The 25,078-nt window shown below is 40.8% G+C and overlaps 1 protein-coding gene across 1 annotated transcript in view; it reads right to left on the bottom strand.

The window, feature by feature from the left end:
- The window catches only part of LOC149286005 (proprotein convertase subtilisin/kexin type 5-like), a 352,398-nt gene that overhangs the window by 301,324 nt on the left and 25,996 nt on the right, over nucleotides 1-25,078 (bottom strand). Inside the window, exon 2 of the mRNA XM_089494526.1 lies at nucleotides 21,584-21,688. Within this exon, the coding sequence (XP_089350652.1) occupies nucleotides 21,584-21,688 (105 nt within the window). The remainder of the gene's footprint in view (nucleotides 1-21,583; nucleotides 21,689-25,078) is intronic.

Below are 25,078 nucleotides of genomic sequence, written 5' to 3'. Positions count from 1 at the left end.
GCTAGTGAGGTTACTCCTGCCAGAACATGAACTAAAGCAGCTTTTGCTTTCTCATATACTCTGCAAGCAGCTGCTCCTACAAAGGGCACATCAAGATAACCTGCTGTAACAATAATAATGGACTTTGGTGGTGTTGTTTTTAAAGAAAAACCTTGTCTCTTAAATAGAAATACAATTTCTATACCTTCAAAACTCTTGAAAACTGAATGGTGTCACTGAATTTCTGCAAAGCAGGACACATGATAGATTAACATTTGATTATGTTATTAGTGATCTATTTTTAAAAACCTGTGAAGAGCAAAGAGGGGAAATATGGGTGTTGTTCTAATTACTTACAGGTTCCTAAATTATTCTTTTTCTATTACAGCTTTGCTAGATATTCACAACAATCATGCCTTTTTCAACATGGGATGGAGGATAATGCAGTATCCTCTTCATGGAGCTGCCATCATTATTCCTCCACGCAAACAAGGCTGCATTTCTCATGTATCATAGCCTACTGAGACATTCCCTGGCCCTATTCAAAAAGTGCACTGGTATCAGCCAGACATCTTAGTGATGTTAATCAGCTCTTATCTTTAAAGACATCCCCCCACCCCACAAAAGCACTTCACATTTACTAAAATCTCCATTGAAGTAAATGACTTCTTCACTCCACAGATGTAGCCATTTCCATGCTACCACAACCTTCATAGGAAAGAAAAGATGAATTGTTGGGTGGCTTTATATAGCCCATGAAAGCATCACTGGACCAGACAACATGCTCAGGAGGACTCAAATAGCCAGTGTTGGGTTAGGAGTAGGGTTGCCATAAGCCGGCTGGGGTCGGGACAATCCCGGGTTTTGACCACTAGGGGGCGTCCCTGCACGGTTTCCTCCTTGTCCCGGGTGGATGAGGTTGCCTTTGCTGGCCCTTGCAGAGCTGCGCGCAGGGCTAATGAGGAGGACTTCCTCCTCCTCAGGCTGGGTCCTCCAGGCCTCAGCCTGTGAGGGCTGGCAGGGGGCGGGGCTGTTCCAGCCCCAGTCTGCCCCCATTGGCCAGCCAGACTCAGGAGGAGGAGTTCCTCCTCTGTTGGGCTGGGCTGCAGCCAGAGGGGAAAGGAAAGGGCCATTTCCTTTGCCCTTTTTTGGTGCCAGGGAGGAGGAGGAGGAGGAGGATGAAGAGGAAGAGAAGGAGAAGGAGGAAGTACTGTATGTGTTTTTTAAACTGTATTTTTAAAGTGCATTTTAAGCTGTATTTTTTAAACTGTATTTTTAAAGTGCATTTTTAAGCTGTATTTTTTAAACTGTATTTTTAAAGTGCATTTTAAAGTGCCTTTTCTGTGTATTTTTGATGCTTTTAATGCTAACAATTGTCCCTTGCTTCGACAAGGATAGTGTGGTGATGATGTGATTTGAGTCAGCTTCTGAAGTTGAGAGAGTGTCACCTTCCAAAGTGTGGTTTTGGTGTATTTTTTGTGCTTTTAATGCTAACAAGTCTCCCTTGTTGTGACAATGATGGTGATGATGATGATGATGGTGATGGTGATGGTGATATTGATATCAGCAAGCCTCTCAGGCATGGCCAATGTTAGCTGCTCTGATTTTTACAAACTCATGTGCAGTGAAAAAAAATCAAAGTCCCTTGACTAAGTACACACTTCTGAGAAGTAGAGTTGGTGCAAGAAACCTGAAACGGCAAATCCACTTCTTGTGAAACCACCTTGACATGTTCAATATGCATAGCCATGTTAAACCATGCTAAGTGTTAAACTCAAGGGGTTTGATTATGGAATAAGCCTATGAACTATGCAAGAGGCCATGTTAAGTAAAGCCACGGGAAGTGCCCAAATGTGCTGTTGTGTGTGTTTTGGAATGGAGGGGGGTGGTTTGGGCAGAAAAGGAAGTCCATTTCTGCCATCTGACTAGGAATAATGCCCAAATGTCCTCCATTTTGATCATGCCTAAGAAACATGCATTTATATTAACATTTTTAAAAAGCATCAATTTTTTCCGCATGTCCTCCATTTTTATAAAATGTGCCCTACATTTGAAAAGGTTGTCCTACATTTGCCCTACATTTGTCCCGGTTTGGAGGTCCTGACTTATGGCAACCCTAGTTAGGAGATATACCTGTGAGTCTGCTGTCGCCATTACTTCCCAACATTTATTTATTTGAAATGTTTCCCAACTGACAACATCTCCCAGTCAGCTTTGCACACATAAAAATAAAGTCAATAAAGTCACAAATATTGCAGTAAAACATGCAAGACATACAAAGGAGAATCAAGGTTTCATAATCTTTGACTGTTAAAATAATGTTAAGAACTCTCACTGAGAACCAGCAATAGTCTGAAGAGTAACACCCACAAAAAAATTAAAGATTGCTTGCCTGCAAGAAGAGTCAAGTCTTAACATGGTGACTACCAAAAAAAGTGAAACTCCTAGTAGTCACCTGTTGCACCACTGTGGATGGTAGCACCTAGATAATCCAAGGATTATATTAGTAATTAGACAGCCACTTCTTCAGATAGACTGGTCCTGATCCACTTGAAGCTTTAAAGATTAGCACAAGCACATCAAATTTCACTTGGAAAATTACTTGTGTCAGAATGTGTTCAGAATGTTCAGTTCCAATCCCCAACCTTGCTATGCTTTGCACTAACTGAAGTTCCTGGCCTATCTTCAAAAGCAGACCCACGCACAGTGCAATTATCCAGGCACAAGCTTAACCGTGCATAGATAACTACAACCAAGTTATTTCTGTCCAGGTAGAGTCTACGTGATGTATTAGCAAAAGGTGATATTGATTTTCTGATCTGAGGCAACCAACTTCATGCCCAGCCTATATATGTTTGCTTCCTGGGTGAACAGTTCAAAATTTACAAAATAAAAGTGCATTCATTGACCTGGTACAATATTATGCATGTAAAGTCTGTAATCACAGTGCAAGGAGAATGTGGTCAGGTTTGCGCAGGCTTAAGGATCATATTCTGTACAGTTAACAAGCATGCAGAAACAAACTGGGCGTTCAGACTTGAAAAATAACTGCCCGCACTCTCCTTACAGTACGGCAGGAAAGACTCAGCCTAGACTCTAAGCCTCATCAACTCCAGATGGCATCTGTAGTATTCAGGGATATTAGGCATTTGAGTCCAATATCCAGAGAGTTATAGATTCTACCCTCTGAAATCTCACAGCCAGTGTCAATAATCTTTCAGGCTTCTTGGAAGACCTGAGAGGCTCAGCAAACTGAGGAGAGCAAATTGTGTTCTCATCTTCAGAAAGGGAAAAAATGAGGACCCGAGCAACTACTGACCAGTTAGCTTGATGATGATACCAAGAAAGGTTCAAACTAATTTCATGTATTTTTTTTTCCTGATAAGGCTACAAGTTTGGTACATCAGGGGAATGCTGTGGATATAGTACAGTTGGCCCTCTGTATCCATGGATTTTTTTATCCACAGATTCAACCATCCACAGCTTGAAAATACTCAAAAATAATATAAATTCCAAAAGCAAATCTTGCTTTTGTCATTGTATATAAGGAATCCAATTTCATTATACCACTGTATTTAATGAGACTTGGGTATCCATGGGGATTCCTGGAATCAAACCCCAGAGGATACCAAGGGCCCACTGTATATCTTGATTTCAGTACAGTACATTTTTTACAGTACCCCACGATCTTCATATAGTCAAGATGGTAAATTGCAGACTAAACAGTGCTACTGTTAGGTTGATTTGTAACTAGTTGACTTCCTAAACACTAAGTATAACATCTTTACTGTAAGAATGTTTCAATGGTGAAACAGACTGCCTGACATGTATTGGACTCTCCTTCTTTAAACAAAAGTTGGATGGTCATCTTTCAGGACTGCTTTGATTGTGTATTCCTGCATGGCAGAAGGCTAGAATACTTGGGTCCTACACACCCTTTCAACTCTAAGATTCTCTGATTTATATGAACAGTAACACTTCAAACTATTTTCAAAATATTTCTTTCTGTATCATATCACATCTTTCACAATCAGTGCATGCCAAGAAACAGAATACCTTCAGGGAAATCCAACACTTGGTGGATTTCAGCCTGCTTTGGAATTACTGAATACAAAATACTGCTGCAAGAAATAAGTAGCAAACTAATCAATCTAAAATGAGATTTCAGATTAAAAGATCACATAAAGCATACAGGCAAAAGAAACTATGGGGTGAAACAGATGGTCAAAATAAGCAGGTTTCCAGCTGTCTTTGAGGTGGGGCATTTAGATGATGCACACCTTGGAGCTGGCCAGAAACTGCCCTCAAGCCTCCCTACAGGGAGAAAAGCCAGACTAAAAAGGAGTTGGATTTTTCTGCTTCTTCCCTGAAAGTGTGCACCTTTGCATGCACATATAAATGCACCAATGCCAGGGTGGCTTTAAAGGGCTGCTCTTTCCAAACACTAACCCTGATTGTGCATGTAAATGCCCCATTGCAGGTGCGCATTTAAAAGGGACAAAGGTTCTATACCCAAGCAGTGAGGATGGTAATGCCCAAAAGAGAAACAGCAACACCTCTCATAGAGATTAGTACAACATACACAACACAAGATATTCAAAGAGGGGGCATGGGGTTAAGGGGTTGAAGTGCAGCATGATTGTACTTTGCAGATGCCCTGACCGGTGAAGCACTGCACATGTGAATGGTGCAGGTTCACAGGGATGGACATCCAATCAGATGGCAGTTGCCAGCACTTCACTCCTGTGAAGGTGTATAGGGATGGCGGGGGAACAGTAAAAAAGAAGAGTATCCAGTGGCGTGGCTCGAAGCTGTGCCATATGGTCATGACATGTGCACTCCATCCGCCTTGGAAGTGGGCAGTGTGGTTGTTGGGGTTTCAATGCAGCTTCAGAAAAGGCTGCTTCAATCCCTATGTTACAAGTAGGGAGAATGCTCACTAAAATGTTGAGAAAGGGCCAATAAATTGAAGGAAGACTCCTCAAAACCCAAGCACATCAAAAAAACCAGCTGAACATTTCAATTTGAGTCTAGTTGCATCACTAGCCACAGTCCTATTCATAATTGTCCTCTGCTCTATTCCAGTAGTTAGTTGAGTGCCATCTTACCTGGGAGTCTCATCTTCTGGCATTTTCTCTTGTTTAATTTTGAATTGTCTAATCATAGCGTTTTCATGGTAAAAGATCTTCAAGAGGAGATTTACAATGCCTCCTTCTGTGCTGAACTAGCAAACATTAGCTATGGTGCCACTGCCATTGTTTCTGGGAGATCCTCCACCAATGTCAACCTCCACTACAGCTGTTATCCAATAGCTGTTTGGTACATTTTGTCTGCCTCCACAGAAAAAGCCTGTATGACATGGGAGATCCTACCAGCAGCACTGCTGCCATCAGCATAGCCTCTTGCCTCACAGGAGCATGCAGTCCCACCACCATGGAAATGCAGTGCCATTGGCATTCATGATTACTTACACTTATTTCAAACTGACATGGTGAACCTACCATAGCACATGTTTTGAGATGACATGTTGAAATAATCTCTCTTAATACAAGAGCAAAACTACACTTAATGTAAAATTCAGATGGGCCCTGGCTTTTCCAAATTCACAGCAACCCTGGGCTTCTCTACACTATTACTATATGGACAGCAAGGCAAATCATGACAAATTTGTCTTAAGAAGTCACACATTCCCCCATTCTGACTGCTTCATTGTAAAATGATGCCCCATAAGGTAATCTTACCCAAATTATTTTCTCCCACACATCCATGGTTACTCCGCTTTATGACTGACCAACCTTGTCTGTACCATCCCAACCACAACAAATTCCTCCCTTCACCACCAGTATGAATCAACTGGTTACACATCTGCTCATCTAAATTTTCCAGGAAAATCCGTAGAAAATAAACATTCTTTTTTCTACAGATTAAAGCCCTCAGGAGCCCAAAAGCCCTGCACCCACTGTGAACTGGTCAGAATGCCATGTGTCCAGGTCACCACCAATTCAAAGTGAGTGAAGGGTTTTTTTCTTTCAGATAATATAGACATCTCTCAAAGCCGGCCTCCATCTGAACTCAATACACCTGCAACACCTAGAAGATTTAGCACTAATTTGCTTAGAAAATCCAGGAAACATATGCAGGGCTAGCCAGGTTGGCCATATATGAAAAGAAAAATCCACAAAAGAGCAATACTTTGTGAAGTTGAAGGCTTTCATGGCTAGCATCCATAGTTTTTTTGTGGGTTTTTCAGGCTACAAACTTGAAGAGTTTATTCAGGACTTAGCCGACAAGACACTCCTAGACTCTCATTTGGAGGCCTACGGAATGGCAATAGGTGCAGCTAAGAATTCGTTCTATGCTGCACGTATTGCGTCCACAGAGTCGCATCTGGCAGAGCTGTTCAGGGTTGTGAGAGAGCTCACTCAATTGGCTCCCCCCCTGAACCCACTATTGGAGTCATCTAAAGCCTGCTGCGACGAGTTTAACAACTTCTTCACGGATAAAATCTCTCGGCTAAGGGCTGATCTCGACGCTGTTATTGGTTCAGAATTGAGAGTAGAGGCATCCAGAGCTTCCGTGGACTCAGTTTTACTGGATCATTTTGAGTCTGTAAGTACCGAGGATGTGGACAAGATCCTCGGTAGTGTTAGGAAGACAACCTGCTCTCTTGATCCCTGTCCTTCATGGCTGGCAGTTCAAGGGGGGGCGGCGACAACCGAGATGGTGCGCCACATCGTTAATTCTTCTTTCAGGGAGGGCCAATTGCCATCTAGTTTGAAAACGGCCATTGTGAAACCTTTATTTAAAAAAGCCCTCCCTTGACCCCCTAATTCGAAATAATTATCGGCCTGTTTCACTGCTGCCATTTTTAGGGAAGGTGATCGAGAGAGCGGTTGCCTCCCAGCTACAGAGAGTCTTGGAAGATACGGATTATCTGGACCCATTTCAAACCGGCTTCCGGGCGGGCTATGGGGTTGAGACTGCCATGGTCGCCTTAGTCGATGATCTCCGTCTGGGCATGGACAGGGGTAGCGTGTCCCTGTTAGTGCTCTTAGACATCTCTGCGGCCTTCGATACCATCGACCATGGTATCCTTCTGGATCGCCTGGGGGAGTTGGGTATCGGGGGCACTGCTCTGAAGTGGTTCCGTTCCTACCTCTCGGGCAGATTCCAGATGGTGCAGCTGGGGGACTGTCGCTCCGATAAGAGGGCCCTTACATCTGGGGTCCCTCAGGGAGCGATTTTGTCCCCCATGCTATTTAACATTTACATGAAGCCGCTGGGAGAGATCATCCGGGGACATGGGGCTCGGTGTTATCAGTATGCTGATGACACCCAAATAGTCTTCTCTGTGTCTCCGACTGATGCGGTGTCTAAGGATGGCATCTCTTCGCTCAATGCCTGTCTGGAGTCCGTAATGGGCTGGATGAGGGAAAACAGACTCAGCCTGAATCCAGAGAAAACGGAAGTACTTGTGATAGGCTCCCCCGGTCCCGGGAAGGAAGTTTGTCCACCTGTCCTGAACAGGGTCACGCTCCCTGTGAAGGACACAGTTCGCAGTCTGGGGGTGCTTCTGGACTCGTCGCTTCACCTGACTTCTCGGGTGGATGCGACAGTTAGAAGCGCCTGTTATCAGCTTCGGCTGATACGCCAGCTGCGACCCTACCTGGGCCGGGGGGAACCTTGAAACAGTGGTACATGCACTGGTAACCTCTCAACTTGATTTCTGTAATGCGCTCTACATGGGGCAACCCTTGTACCATACTCGGAATCTACAATTGGTTCAGAATATGGCAGCAAGGCTGGTCACTGGTAGCTCCAGGGCCAGCCATATAACACCTATATTGAAAGATCTGCATTGGCTGCCTATCCGCTTCCAGGCACAATACAAGGTGTTGGTTGTTACCTATAAAGCCCTAAATGGCTTGGGCCATTTACTTGGAGGACCGCTTCTTCCCATATAATCCGCCCCACACTCTCAGGTCAGGAGGGAGACAACTTCTGATAGTTCCTAAGGTTAGATACACAGTGTCCGCGTATAGGGCCTTTTCTGTTTCGGCCCCCCAGAATTGGAACTCTCTTCCTGACGAGCTCCGCTCAGCCCCCTCCCTTGAGTCTTTCAAGAAAAATCTTAAGACTTATCTCTTCTGCCAAGCTTTCCCCCACATGTCCTAATTGTTATCTTCTCCTGTGTTTTGTGAATGTTTTTATTGAATGTTTACTGTTTTTTACTGGTTTTAATTATTATGATTGAATGATGGTTTTTAATGATGTATTGTACTGTTTTAATATGGGGGGATTGTTGCTGTTACAATTTGTATTTAACTATGTTGTAAACCACCATGATTGAAGGAACGGCGGTATATAAATAAAGTCTCATTCATTCCTGACGTTTCGCCAGCAGATGTGGCTGGCATCTTCTGAGAATGCTGACATGGAAGAGAGTGGGGTATATATATTGTTGGTTGAGAGGAAGCGATTTACATGTTAATCTGTGAATTGTTCTGTTGTTGAATGGTGTTGGAAAACACAGAAATTCTGGACCATGCCAACAATTATCATTGGAATGCACAGGGAATCCACTGAAATCCATAAACACCTGGACAACTTCAACAGCTTGGCTACCAGTCCTGAAAAAAACCAAAATCAAGACCCAGCAAATGCAAATGAACACCACCCAGGGTGAGGGGGTTTCCCAGCAGACAATGTATCATTAATTAGACACCCTGAGGCCTTGCCATTCAACAACAGAACAATACACAGATTAACATGTAAATCGCTTCCTCTCAACCAACAGTATATATACCCCTCTCTTCCATGCCAGCTTTCTCTGAAGATGCCAGCCACAGCTGCTGGCGAAACATCAAAAATAAACTCTTCTAGAACATGGCCTCATGGCCTGAAAAAACTCACAAAAATATAGCAATACCTTTATTGGACAACCAAAATGCATAAAACATCGTGCAAACCTTTGAAACTCCACTGGTGTTTTCATCAGGCAAAATATGTTAAAATCATGCAGAAGAAAAGAAAAGTGATAGTGCTGGAGTCACAGGCCTACATTTTGTATCAGATGTTGTTTCTGTTGTTCAGTTGCAGGCAGAGGCCATTCTCCTACAGGCCATGCAGGGACTGAGAGAAAGGAAAATAAATGTTAAACTTCATTAGCAGCGGTAAAGTAAGTCCACTTGGGATCCAGGGTGTCTCTGACTTTTGTGAAGCCACAGGCTTCTTATGTAGGCAGAAAATATTACCTTTCTTAACAAGTCTCTGTACTGCTTTTAGGTGTTGTACAGTGTGCCCACTCCATACGTGGGCTTGCCATATGTGGACTCAAGGTCACGTGGATAGCAAGCCCCCATAGAATGCTCATGCTGTGCAGCACATGGGAGTGCATCACATTCATACAAATGGGACTTGAGGTCCCACATTTTTTGCCTTATGCACCGAGGGAGGTGGAGCAGATCCTTCGTGTATGGCATGGCCGAACTGTATAGGTTAAACGCAGCCAATTAAACTCCAAACAGGAAAGGTTTTACTTTTATTGGCGGTAGAAACTCAAAAAGTTAAGTTCCAGTCCTTAGTTTCCTCTTGTTTAAGATTCCTCTGTTGCAGCTAAATCTGCTATCTTCAAATCAGGAAAAATACCCAAGGGTTGCCCTGTCACCCATACAGTAAAATAAAACAAAATCCAACCTCCACAAAAGAGTTTGTAAAAGATTTTTGCATAAGATTTGTGAATACAGGATATATGTGATCTAATCATACTTTGCTTGTGACAGGAGTCATGAGTGTTTAATCTCTTTAAAAAGGAATACTGAAGATTTAATCAAATGATTCTCATGTTTTGGTACTCCAGATGTTTTGGACTTCACAAAATTCCCAGCCATTAGTCTTAATTTTGAGTAGACATGTATGGGATTTAGCAGTAAATGTGGAAGGATGAGGATGGAAATGCTAAAGAGGAGAGCATCCAGCATATACTTTTATTTAACTGTAATTTTAAATTTGCATATACACATATAAATTAGTACATTCAAATTTTAGGCCAATTAGTGCCATGGGCCTATGACCTATATCTTTTAAGTAACATGCTGTCATAGTGCAAGCCATAAAGTGGTAAATGCAGTCTCCCGGAGTCATGCTAGATTAGAAAATGTGTCGATGAAGATCATGAAGATGTTGCAGTGTAGCATGCCCATGTTCCAGTCATGCCTTTTTAATGATACTCCATTCCACTGCTCCCCTGCCAATCCCACTTTCCATGCCACCCCCAAAAAACACTCATTCTCTGATTACTGATATGGTTGCCATATTCCAGTTTCCCGCAGCCAAGTAGGCTAATTAACATATTATATATAATATCCAAATTATGCAATTGCACATTATTTCACATCATGAAATTTACATATATTAATTTCTGTAAAGCTTTTCTACAACTCAGTGTCAGCTGTCACAGCATTTATATAATAAGCATTGATCTGAGAAAGCCTGCACTTAAGAGTGTTAGACCTGGAATAAGTTAACCAAGATTGGGGGTGATCTTTAGGTCAGGTTTATGCTTCAAGGAATTAGATGTTCCCTAATCCAGGCCACCTCCAAAGTACTCCCAGTCCTGTTCAATTCACCTCCTCTTGTCTTTGTGCCTTTCCACCACTATTCAATCCCAGCCCCCACTTCATATACACTCATGCATCTATCTGCTGCTGCTCCTCTCCTTTGCTGCAACACCTACTGCTTTCCATCATCCATATCTATGTCTACCAGCTCATTCATCTGCATGCCAGTGGCTGCAAATTTTCTTACTACAGTATTCACTACTTGCCTGGCGATCTCCTCATTGCTTGCACAATGATAGTGAAAGTAGCAGTTCCTCAACCCTACCCACCTGCCTGCTGCACATTTCATCTCCTGCTCACACAAGGGCAGTTACTGTTTCTCCTTCATATTGCTTTGGCTATTTCCCATCTGGCCATATATGTGGCAGTTGCTATCTTCTTTGCCAGTGCTGGCAAAACTCAGATTACACTAGGTAATGGATAGCAAGCAAGTCTGCATTCCAGACGGTGCACAGCATCATGGCTCACCTCCGGCACTGCATCCAGATGATGCAGCACTGAAGGGCCACCATACAGCAGCACTGCCACAGCTATGGCACCCTTTGGAGGGCACAAAAAGGAGCTACTTTGAAACACTTCTGCTACATGGCTCCCTGTAGAACAGAATAAAAGCAGAGAAGAAATTTGCCTTTACTGCCCTTATTGCCACAGAGCAGGCCCTCAGAAAAGTTTTAGCCTGTGTTCGATTGGATACACTTTGGGTATTCTGCCAATGCTGCTCTAGTCACTTTCTCACTTGTTTCATCACCACCAGCTTCAAGGAAATCCAGAAGGCCAGTTTGGCTCTACTTTGGGAGAGGGCATGTTCAGGAGTGATCATGTCCACCATCCTGGCCATTTCACCATTCTAGAGGTCAGCTAGGACTTTGACAGGATTGCATCTCAAGGCAACAGAAAACTCTCCAAGAGCCATCAAGAGTCCATCCAGATCTACAGGTCTCCTGGGGCAGAGCATCTTAATGGGTCCCCCACCCCTGCAGAGGTTCTGTGTCACTAATAATACTGCAACAAAAACCACAGTCTGTAATATCATAAACAGTAATAATTTCATCGTGGCATTTTGGCCTGCTTTCAATTGTACATTGTTCTGTTGAATTTTCCACCCTACTCATTTCCATGGTTTGGCTTTCTGTGCATTGTTTGCAGGTAGTTCTGCAATATACACTTATCCCTCCATATTCATTAGGATTAGGGGCACAAGACCCCCGTGAATATGGAAAATCCACAAATAACAAGAACACCATGTTTTTACCTGAGATGACACCTCTCTAGGAATCTCTAGGTCCTCCAATGCAACTCTGTGGTCAGCTTCTGCCAGACATTGACCACAGAACTGCACTGGAGGAGCTACAAATGCCTAGTAGATTATTCTCTCTAGCAATCTCTAGGTCCCTCAGTGTAACTTTTAGTTAAAGTTGACCACAGAGTTGCACTGGAGGACCTAGATATTCCTAGAGAGAACATATTAATCAAATCTGTGAATAATCAAATCCGCAAATATCAAAGCTGCAAATATGGAGGGATAAGTGTATATACATACACACACACACACACCTCACAGCTTCGCAAACAGACTAGACTTTTCACCAAAACTGCAACATTTGCCTAGGGAGTTGAAGAGATTAACTTCTTCGGCTTCAGTCTTTATGGAATATACTGAAAGCTATGACTTTGAGACTTAACCCTCGGTTAAACACTAAAAGATAACCCTGTTCGTTACAAACGAAATAGGGCTACATATTTTCCCTAATAATCACTATTTCAGGAAAGCTAGAGATTTAACTTTTATTTTAAAAAGAAAAGACTAGAATCTGGGCTTGCTAAGGGTCCAACTAGACACACAGAATAATATGATAGAATCTGGATTAAATCTAGCAAACTGATTAGTATGGCAACCCTAGCTTCTGAGTATACTTTGTTTATATCAGTCTGTTTTAGGGTTACAATGCACCTTCGCCTAACACAAGGGATCCGATCCATACCCCCCCCCCCATGTAAGGCAAATTCTGCCAATATTCAAGCCCCATTTGTTTGAATGGGGTGCGCCCCCGCAGCACGCAGAGCAGCACACACCGGGGCGTGCACTCTATTCACCATATTAGGGCTCGCAGATAGCGAGACTGTGAACGGCACAGGCACTTGGTTAGTTGTTTTCTCCCCTTATGATCTTTGCCCTATTTCTGGATTCTCTTGTTTCTCAGTAGTATTATAACTATAATTTAACTACACCTGAATAAAACTATCATAAAACTGCTCAGCAATGGAAACCCTCTGAGTGGCCTTGAGCAAGTCACACTCTCTCAGGCTCAGAGGAAGGCAAACGTAAACCCACTCTGAACAAATCTTGCCAAGAAAACTCTGTGATAGATCCACCTTAGAGTCACCATAAGTTGGAAATGACTTCAAGACACCCACACAACAACAATTTAGTGTATACGATGTAATTAGGTTGGTTGGGACCCTTTCAAAATAATACTACTGTATTTTCAGTCCAAACTAGTTATCACTGGAACATGGCTTGCATACCATAGGCGCGTTACAGATGCGTGTAAAGTACGTGCTCGGCATGTACTAGGGTTAGGAAAGGGTGTCCTTCCGGAAGCCCTAACCCTAGTATGTGCCAAGCACGTACAAAATGGCAGTGCCCTATACACATGGGCACCGCCATTAGTCATCACTGGTGCCGCGTGAGGACACCTGGGGCACCCTTTCCATGGTGCCGGAAGGAGCTCCGTTTCGGAGCTCCTTCCAGCTTTGCGTCGCTGGGTGCAGCCTTTAGATGGCTGCGCCAGTGACGCAAAGCAGAAAGGGGCTGAGTGGCCCCTTTCTGTTTGTCCCCGCCACTGTCAAGTGTCCTTGGGGCATGAAGCCCCAAGGACACCCTTTTCCAGGCCGCGGGGAAGCGGCCTTTTGCTGCTTCCCCGCGGCCTGGAAAGCAGTGGATCGGGGCCTCAGAGGCTGCCGTTGTGGCAGCTGAGGCCCCGATCCAGTGGGGAAAGGGCCGGATACAGGCCGCCCAAAAAAGGGCGGTCTGTAACACACCTAAGTTTTACAAAATGCCTTCCTATTTTAATTACAACAAAAAGCACAAAAATTCAAAGCATTAAGGGTAACTCCTTCATGCCATAAGTTGTTATAATATAAAACCTTGCTCTTCCCTTCAAAAACACACAGAAGCTTCCTCCACATACTAGGTCATCTTGATCTAGAGTTGAGTGGTGATATTCAGATCTCTGCATACGTCGTATGGGCAGCTTTTCTGGGGTACATCTCCCATAATCCCCTACCAGACACAGACTCTGGCCATGCTAATTTGAAGATTCTAGGAGGGATTCTTCCCTCAGACTGTAGAAGGAAACAGAATAGTCAGTATGTATTTTGTATCTCTATATATACTTAAAAGGCAGGGTATTCCTCTCAAACTGTCATACAAATTTTGAACTCATACATTGTATTGTACCCTGTAAAAATAGCCCTTTGCTATCACATTCCTAGACAGTGTGGTCTACATAGTTTCTTTCCAAAATGTTCCTTTTCTCTCCATCCTCTACTAAAGGATCTTATGGCAGCCAGCCCTGCACGATTAGCTTCCCTCCTCCCCCAAAGTGTTGTCCTTTATTTTGATCCAAAACTTCTGTCTCTCCAGTTCTTCCTTTTCTGGATCAATCTGTAACACATCAGCCCATCAGCCAAAACAGCTACTTGATGTCTTTCCTTTGCTGGCAAGTAAACTGAGTAAAGTCTCCTAACAATCCTCGAAGAATACAGCTGACAATAATTTTTCTTTCTTTTCTTTTTTCTTGGTCCCTGTCCAGCTGAACTCTTCAAATATGTTCAGGGAAATCTGTTTGTCTGTGATATTCTATTTCATAATGAAGACTTTCATTATGAAGCTACTCAATTGTTTAATTGATTTTTTCTACATAAGACCAAGTCAAGCTGAAAAACAATGAAAATATATTTTACTTTACATTTACAAATAAACTTTTAAAATTAAACAAACATAATTTTTTAATGTTAAAATTTTCAGATATTGGTATAAATGCAGGATTATGCTGAATAATATTTCTGTTAACTATAGCCATGTGATAGCTGTCTCTAAGAATGCTTTCCTTCTAACATGACTTTAAGCTCTCCCCATCATAAGCCTGGGATTTATTTTCCCTTATTTGCTTCTCCATTTCCTGTCTAGGACTCTTCTGACCATCCAAATACAGATGTGTCCAATTGCTAATGCACATCATGAACACCTGCTATTTGCTTTGCTCCAAACTATCTTGGTGAAAAAGCCATCAACAGAATAAAAAGCAGGAGCAGTGCTTGACCAAAGAAAGCTGCTGAATACATGGAAAAGAATTACAAAATAGCATAGAGGCATTTATGAGGGCAAAGGACCAAAACAATAATTCTTAGTGCCATGTTGTTATCTCATATAGGCATGTGCCCTTTTTACCACATGGCTATAGTTAACAAAAATATTATTCAGCATAATCCTGCATTTATACCAATATCTGAAAATCAGCAAAGGCGATATTAAACAGAGTAAGAGAAGGACCACAACTGAAAAAGAGGAGCTACATAATTACAGTCTATGCTGTTTATTCTGGATCAGGACAAGAGACAGCAAAATAAAGAAGCAATCCATTCTTGCTTCTTTCCTCCCTATTCTTCACCTAGGGTTCTGTCTTGCAAAGTCCCATTCTTCACACTTTATTTAGGTGAGAGGACAGATGCTTCAGAGAGCAGCAATATGCCCTCTATCATCTGCTTTGACTCCTTTACCCTCTGTAGCATCTTTAGTTGGTAGTCATACCTATATGGCTTTATTTACTATTACAACATTATTTTCAGATCAGTAAACAGCAGTTGAGGTGAAGCAAAGTGAATGATATATCATGTATTATTGACTGAGATGTAACTGATACATTCAGAGTAACAACCATACTGAGATTGTGCTGGATTTTTACTTGGATTCAATCCATATGACTACATTCCTCCTGCTAAGAAGCCCTCTGTGAGTTTGGGCCCATTTGCATGACAGAATTATAGTGCTATTATTCCACTTTTACTTCCATTACTCTATCCTATAGAATCCTGGGGTTTGTAGTTTGGTGAGGCACAGGAGCACTCTGGATGAGAATTCTAAATTTCCTTCCCTAAACTGTCAACCAAATGACCCCACAGGATGGAACCATGGTGGTTAAAGTGGAATAACTGTACTGTACTATAATTCTGTAATGTGAAAGGGCCCCTGGTCTGAAACTGATAGTAATTTGCTGCCCTTATACTTGTCTAAAGTATCATTGTTGTTTGGCTCTATAGGCACACACCCCTACATATATCCTCCACTGCTGGAAACAAAGTTGGTTTCTACCTCATCAAAGTGTTCATTTTTTAAATTGTTTGGAGGACTACTTCCAAAAGCTAGTGGCCACATAGCTATCATTTTCCAGCTTATCCATGAGACTGAGAAACACACTTTGGGGCGGTACAGACCACCCCTTTCAGGGCGGTCTGTAAGTGCCCATTTTTGGTCTGCAGCATTGCCGTAGCAACGAAACCGCCTGGCAATGCTGAAAACCAAAAAAGGAGCCACAGAGAGCAGCTCCTTTTTTGGGACATCGTAAGGAAGAGACATCTCTTCCTTTGCATGACGTGTGGGTGCTGCGATGCCCACATGTCATGCACATGCCCCCTGTTTGGGTGGGGCGGTGCTGTAATGCTGCCGCCTGCATATAGTAAGGCTCGGGACCATGTGGTTGGTGTGCGGTCCCGAACCATACTAAAGCCACCAGGACATAGTGTCCTGGTGGTCAGTACTGGGCCTCAGTTGATCTTTTATGGTCTCACTAGAACCAGCAATCTTATTCTGTGTTTTTGGGAGTTTACTCTGAATATGTGGACCACTCAGCAGCAAAGATCTCTGAGCAGTTGGCAATAAATAATAAAATATGTTAAAAAAATTGTTGTTGTTGTTGTGTGCCTTCAAGTCATTTCTGACTTATGATGATCCTAAGGCAAACCTATCATGAAGTTTTCTTGGCAGAATCTGTTCAGAGCGGGTTTGCCCTTGCCTTTCTCTGAAACTGAGAGAATGTGACTTCCATGGCAGAGCAGGGATTTGAACCCTGGTGTCCTGTTGTCCTACTACTCAAAGCACTATACCACAACTGTCGTTCTATAAAAATTAGTATTTCCCCCAAAATCTATTATTTTGGCCGATGGGAACTAGACTTTTGTTTGATTGTTTATTTCTCACAGGAGATCTGATTCTTGTCATCAGGCTGATGAAAACAGGCAGTAGCACTTTATCCAGCCATAACTTGTTTTGCTCTGCACTTTTGCACTTTTCTGATCCCCACCCTGCCCATTACTTCTTAAGATCATTTACCATCACAACTGAATTTTCTTTTACTGTAGCTTCAAGTATGCAGCCTCAGTTTTAACAAAAAGTCTTCTAAAGACCAAGTGAGGACTCACAGAAACTCACAGAAGCTTTTTGAAAAGTGATTAGTAGACAGGAAAGGTGAGCAATACATTCTATTTACGTTTGAAAAGAAAGGCCATCTTGAGTTCCACATAAGGAGGACAAATGAAAATCAAATAAATAGATAAATAAATAAATGCATTTCTTCTGACTGGGAGAGGAGATCCAGACAACAGAACATACAAACAGACCACAGGCTCTACTAAAAATCAATCTCACCTGCATGACCTTTTAGGATTACATCATCTGGTTCAGAAGTTAACAGTCTATTATACAATTGTTTTAAAATATTTTTTTCCATCTCTATTGAAGTGGCACCTATGGCTGAGTGTAAGGAACCCTGATGAAGAGAATCTAAGATAGATAAGAATTTTCACAGTACAGAATTTATTCTGCACACACACACACACACACACTGATTTTTGTGTGTGCAGAAACAAACATCCTATACAGAAGATAAGTTTCCCATGCACAAAACATTTTCTGCACAGAAAATAACATTTTGGTACAGTAAATATTTTCCGGACCTGAAACAAACAAACAAACAAACAAACAAAACAATTTTCTGAACATGGCCCCAACTGGTTTTTCACATAATAAATCTTGAATTGTGAATAGTTCTCAAAAACCATACTGTTTTGGGAGAACTTTCTTGTAGTGGGGAGATATGCAGTAATATTATTCATTTTTGCCTATGAAGACAAAAATTATGAAAACTTACACCTCACATTTCTGAATACCTGCAAATTTTAACATTTCTGGCTGGTTGTCACACTTAAACATGAACTTTTGCTGCACTGTGAGAGGCAATACTGATAACACAGACGTACTTTATAAGCTTGTACTGTTGAGATTATAAATGTTAACAGATGTGAACACTCAACGAAAATACTATGTAAATACTTTCTTATAGCGTTGTTGCAGCTTCGTTCACACATCACAACAAGCCATTTGTTGACATATGACTCTTTCTAATAAACACATTTTTTCTGCTACAAGCCCTAGTTTGTTAACAAGCTACAAATCACAATATGAACCCAGGAGCTCATGTAATTTAACAACAACAACAACATTATGACCTCATGAATTCTGGCATATTTGAACCATGGCTTGTTGTGACATCACTATAAAACAGAAACTAATAGAAGGGCCAGGGGAAAATAACTTTGGGGGAAAACCAGAAATGGTGACGACAAGTCACTGTTTCTTTGATTGCTATGAAAGTCATAGCTGAAGCAAGGAACCAAGGTTAACAGAAACAATAGCTTGTATTGATATGCATATGCACTCAGTGATACACAGTAGAACCTAATGTATCACAGTCCGAAAAAGTCTGTCATGTTGTTAAATGCTTTGATTTCATCAGATCTGTATTGCCTCTGTCAAAATTTACTGGCACAATGATGAGCTTTCCTTCAGCCTAAAAAATATGTAAAAACCGTAATCTGCCCTCAAGACAACTACTATCAACATTGCAACTTGTGAGAACATGATACCTGACTATTTTCTGGAGCTTAGATTTCTAAGATGATCTGATAACAGGATAAGATGGACAGCAAGATATCATTACTTTTTCCACAACCAGCTGCACCCAAGTGTCTAAATAAAAACAAAGTGATTGTCCATCTTTGAAACAAGTCTAATGAGGAGTTTAAGCAAAAAGGAACAAATGAACGTAATCTTACTTAATGTATTTCACAATCTATTTTTTAGTTTTATTTTTAATCTATCACATTAGTTAGTGAGGGAATTCTCCTAAAGTTGTTGAGAAATCTGTTTCTTGCCCAGAATAATGAAATTGTCAGTATAATGAAACTTTATGAAGGACCTAGTAGCTGGGGCAGGGGGCAAGTCTGAATTTTCTAAATGTCACTTAAACAAATTAATATGCAATTTAAAAACTGAAGGATGAACCTTTTTTAGCATCTACAGATAGCAGAAAATATTGGGAAAAAGTGAGCTCTATCCATTGAGTTGCATTCTGCATTCACACAGTTCTGCAATTAAGAGCATCCTATCATTTATTCTAGTCATTTTTAGAGAATGGGGATGATGTAATACAGGAAGCATTGTTCTCATGCTAAATTGGCTGTGGTCATACTTTCTGCACTGTGGTTCAAGCCCTCCCTATCAGCTATTCAGAGTGAGAGCAATCATAATATATAATGAGGGAAATGCAATGCAATTTCAGAATACTGTACAATGTTTCTCTTCTAGAGTGATTTCATTTATTCTTCTTGACATAGGATATAGGCAACTTTCATGGCCAATACTCCATTAGTAAACCATTCTACTTGCTACACTTAGCCAAATGCATTGAAAAGGAAGAAGGCTCATATCTGCATGCCCTTGCACAAATTCATGGAGCAAAAACATCTGCTCATATCTGTGTACAGTTCTGGTCACTGAATTCCAAGTGGTATTCTACAGCTGGAAAAGGTACAGAAAAGGGTAACCAAAATGAGTGGGAAAACTACCCTAAAACAAAGCTTAGAAGGTTTAGCTTACAAAAAAAAGCAGATAAGGGAAACATAAAAGTGGTCTATAAAATTATGTATCATGTGGAGAAAATAGGTAGAAGGATGTTTTCTCCCACTCTCATTATTACAGAATCTGGGGTCATCTACCGAAGTTGAATGACAGGAGTTTCAGGACAAATAAAAGGAAACACATGGCACATAACTAAACTCTGGAATTCCTGCCACCTGATAAAGTGATGGATGTTAAACCTGAAGGTTTTTAGAAAATATTGGATAAATTTATGGAGGAAGGAGCCATTCATGACTACTAGTCAGGATGGTCATATGTCATCTATTGTATGAAAGGCATTATGCCAGTCATGGGAAGCATAGGTGCAGTTGTGCTTATGTTGTCCTAGCAAGCATCCCATGCCAATTGTTTGGCCATTTTGTGAGCAGAATGAACTAGACAGGCCTTTGCTCTCTCACGTCCTGCTTTCAGGTTCTAAGCATAAGAGCAGTCAAATTGAATCAGACTATCATATCCACTATCTGTTCATACACTGTCCAAGCAGTTGTCCAAAGAACCATTAAATTAAACCAAAACGTTAATTTAAACCATTTAAAAACACATAAAACACATATTATGCATTTTTAAAAATCAGCAATCTATTGCACATCCTTCTATTCCAAACAGTTAAATGATGCAAACCTGTTCAACTGACAAACAATTAAAAGAGAGCAGAGAGGGGGCCGACTGAACCTCTCTTGAGAGTGAGTTTCATAGCCCAAGAACAGCCACCAAAAAAAAAGGCTCTGTTCTGTGTCCTCACAAGAGAAGCATGAGGCTGGTGGAAAGGAAAGAAAGCTCTTTCCTGAAGGTTGTAAGACTTGAGCACGCTCATACAGGGATATTTGGGCTTTCAGATATTTGGATATGAGAGCAGCAGTATATTTTCACTCATGCTCAGAGGCATATTGCTTCTTATAGGCTTTTAAAACTGGCATCGAATGATCTGTGAACAACACTGTGAAAAGTTGGGGGTACACTGTGCACTCTCTGAAATTTGGAGTAATCTAACAAGAGCAGCAGCAGCAGCAGCAACAGCAACAACTTAAATCCAATTCTTAGTCTCAATCAGAAAATACCAATGGAACTGATGAGAGACTGCCTTCATAAGTCAACACTTACCTTACAAAAAGGGCATTTCTTAAATAAAAGTGGTAATGTAAAATCAGCAATTGTATCAGACTCAAAAAGCATAATTTATATACAATGTCACTTTTTTCCATGCATAGCAATGTGCTGTTGCAGGACAGGGAAAAATGTAAGAGTCACGGCTTTTCTGCCTACTTGGAGATATTAAATTTCTGCCTGTTGTCACGCTAATAATGACACCTCTTGTCAGAATTAAAAGAAAGTGAAAAAAGGCAACCAGATTTATTCATTACACATGCCCAACACATAGTATCACTAAAACCATTTATACTATTTACATTTGTAGGAGTTCCACCCAGGTCATAATATTCTGAATTAAACAAGTAGGTTGAAGACTGTAGCATTTTCGTCAGCACAGGTTGCAAACAGATACACCTGATATATTTAATCAAAGTCTGTAACCTAGCAAGCACAGGTGCTGTGAAAGTGCATTTACTTGAGACTGTATAGCAGTACTGCTTACTGTCACAAGATACATTTCTTCATTCTAAGAAGGGGGTCACTGCTGTTTTTCTTTTTTAAAAGGCTGTTGTATTAGTCTAGGCCTGTTTAAATTAGTCAGGGCTGACACACTGATCACCAGATACATGTGCTATTCCCATAAACTACGATGCACATGATATTCTTAGGACAGCCTGCCCATTAATAATACAATATTGTTTCATCCCAGCCTAATTCAAAGCAGAAGGCTGATGAACAGATGATACATCAGCTCTTGTAATCTTAGATGCCATCCAGGTAAACATCTCCTGGCATAAAGTTTCAAATTAAAAATGCAGTCGCTTGCATCTTATATGATTGACTTGCTGTATAATCTTACCTTTGGTTCCATTGAAATGAAGCTGTGAGTACCTCTACTTGAGAGAACTGACCTTTTAATTGTTTTACTATGGTAGAAGTGGTAGTAATCCTTCAATGCGCCAATCTGCAGAGAGGGAAAAGGTGGGGGGAAAGAGAGAGAGAGAGATTTAATTTATAAAAAGCAGTTTTGTCTGTTTTTCATTTTTTAAAAGGTCTATAAATTATGCAATTTCCTGCCTTGCTGAAATGTTACTTGAACCTAGTGCTCATCTTTCAAAAGGAGGACATATGATATGAAATGGATGGACTGTCCTTGAGGCAGGAGCTGCATAACCAAAGATTATAACTGAGCTGCTTATTTTATCTGTATCTACCTTTTTAACGTTTAATTTATATGCAGCATTTTAAGTACTTTTGTAACAAATCTGTATCCAAACAGTCTTCACAAGACAAGTATAAAAATCATCACATAGCAGTATGGTCATTTAAAAACGTTCAGTCTAGTAAATTTAAGAAAATTTGCTGTAGAGGCAATATGTCCAGTTATTTACAATCATTACATTACACACTAAATCCAACCAAGTAACACAAAGAATAAATTCACATTAGAATTTCAGATGTTGTGGGGATGGTGGTGGAAGAATCAAATACTTTAAAATGATTGATCTTTTTATAAAAAATTAGGAAATAGGCAGGGAATTTGTCAATTAGAGGTTAATATTACTTTACATCTCCTGCAGACATATCTTTATAAACTTCTAGTATACTTCATATATATATATATATATATATATATATATATATATATATATGGATGGATGGATGGATGAATATGAAGGACAACTCAGTTTCAAGAGGGATTAAGACAGACTATTCTTAAATTTCATTATATCACAGACTACTGTTGCTTGTTCATTGTCGCTCTCCCTGTTTTCTTAATCTGTAGCTGTATCACAGAATTCTGTGTTTAATTTCTATTCCTTCCACATTCCAATGCACTTTACCGAATCTTTGGAAGTCAAACAAGGAAGAATTCCTAGGCAGCAGGTAAGTTTTTCTACGAATGTGTATGAAGTCAAAATCATACTGGTAGGAGACTACCAAAGTACTGCAACTCTTTCATGTTTACAGATCTATGTGCTGTCAAAACAACCAACAAACAAACAAACCTCCAGGTAGTTCTCCTACTCTCTGGAACAGAGAGCTTTGGAGTTGTATAGGGGGCTGCAATGGAGTAGGGTTAAGTATTGTCTTTAGCACCTGCTGGTGTATATTTCATCTCATTTAAGAGTAAGATAACCAAGATATTAATACAGATGAGATAAGGTCATCTCCTAAAAATGCCTTACCTATGACATTTTCATAGGAGATCCTCTTCGAAAACTACTATTAACAACTACATTCGCTTCCGGGTGCAATATAATGTGTTGGTGATGACCTATAAAGCCCTAAATGGCTTGGGCCCAGGATACCTGAAGGACCGCCTCTCCCCATACATTCCGCCCCGCACCCTCAGAACATCTGGGCAGCAATTACTTAGGGTTCCCGGGGCGAGATTGGCCTCCACCACCAGGAGGACATTCTCCATCGCCGCCCCGGCCCTTTGGAATATGCTGCCCATGGAGCTCCGCTCAGCTACCTCCCTGGCCCAATTCAGATGAGACCTAAAGACCTTTCTGTTCCGGACCGCATTCCCTGAATAAGGTCCTATAAGCCTCCTCCGCCGCACTGGCAATGGGACTGGCTAACCCTGGGGCCTTTTGTTTTTATGTTTTTGTAATTGTGTTATGGTTTTATTGTTATTTTACATTGTATTGTATTTTAAATTGCTGTAAACCGCCCTGATCTGAAGGAAGGGCGGTATACAAATAAAAACTTTATTATTTATTATTATTACTTTCCCAGTGTATATGTGCCTTCAAGTCGCCTGATGATCTATGGTGTTTCCATGAATTTTAAAGGGTTTTCTTAGGCACGGAATACACAGAGATAGTTTTCTGTAGTTCCTTCTTCTGAAATATAGCCTACAGCACCTGCTATTCATTGGTGGTCTCCCATCCAAGTACTATACAGACTTTACCCTGCTTAGCTTCAAGATCAAAAGGGATCTAACTTTTGGATTTCACATTAATCTGACAGCAATAGGCAAAAGAAATTTCATTTCAGTTATTTACATAACAAGACCAGGATAAATAATGCAGAATTAGATGCAACTATCCACAGTAAATAGGTAGAGAATTTCTTTCTATGTTCTTAGCACTGACAGAGACCTCCTGTTATGTGAACTAAGACAAGAAGATGAGGGAAAAATAGAGGATGTGTGTTTGCTGTCTACTTTTCACATATTGTAGTTATTAAGCTAAATTATTAAGTACAGTGTAGTGTACTCCTAAGTGCCTTTAATTAGTTCAGATCAAAGAGGTTCTATACTTTAATGAGAAACATACTACCTCAACCTGATAATTAGAGTTACTATAAAGCTGCAAGGTAACCACATCAGAAATCAATTTATTCAACAGTTTCCAAATTCATTATTTTCTGCAAGTAAAAAATATATGCACCCACAAATATACCTTTGTTATTGTGTGCCTTCAAGTCATTGCTGACTTGTGGCAACCCTAAACCAAACCTATCATAGGTTTTCTTGGCAAGATTTGTTCAGAGCAGCTTTCCCATGGCCTTTCTCTGAGATTGAGATCCAAGGTCCCAAGCTCCCCCAATGAGTTTCCATGGCTGAGCAGGGATTCAAACATTGGTCACCAAAATCCTAGTCTGACACTCAAGCTACTACACCACTCTGACTCACATAAATATACATACATGGGCATATATGTGTAAAATAGTTGAAGAAAGCAACTGAATAGTAGTGTTTTCAAACTGAAGTTGGATCCTAAAGGAATGCTTTAGAAGATAGAAAACTGAAATAAAATTAATAAAATGATTGAAAACAAGTACAGTAATTATAAAAAGTATCAGACATTTCGACTTCCACCTTCCTGACTGATGTCTACCGGCATGAGAATGATTAACACCATCCAGGGACAGTAATAGAATTCCCACTATCTAGTTATGGAGTTTGGAAGACAATGCTACAATTAATGGCCCTCTAACTCAAGGCCATATACAGTGTCAAGCTGTCAAATCCGTAGCTCAAGAAAGTTTCTCTCTTCTCAAGCATGGCTGGATCACAGGGATTCTTTAATGCAAATTCAGCCATGTTGGAAAAGTTGTATCCTCTCAGAATTAAAATGCTTGGCAACTAGATGTCACACTTCTGGGGGCGATTGCTGATTAGTAGTTCTTCTTGAGCAAAGGTCTGTGGTGGTGTTTCCATCATACCACAATTTGTATTTGGATGGGTTCCTCGCTCTCAGCCACATACAAGGTTTGTTTAGAATTTTTAATACATTTTACATTTTAATGAATAATTGTTTTAACTTTTAAAATTGTTTAATTTTTTTTAAAAAAAATTATATTTATACATTTTAATGCTTTTGTATCTTCTTAAACTGTA

The sequence above is a fragment of the Sceloporus occidentalis genome, unplaced genomic scaffold (assembly GCF_023333645.1).
Source record: "Sceloporus occidentalis isolate IW3139 unplaced genomic scaffold, rSceOcc1.0.p SCAF_73, whole genome shotgun sequence".
Taxonomy (NCBI): domain Eukaryota; kingdom Metazoa; phylum Chordata; class Lepidosauria; order Squamata; family Phrynosomatidae; genus Sceloporus; species Sceloporus occidentalis.
This window is presented reverse-complemented; position numbering and strand designations above follow the sequence as displayed.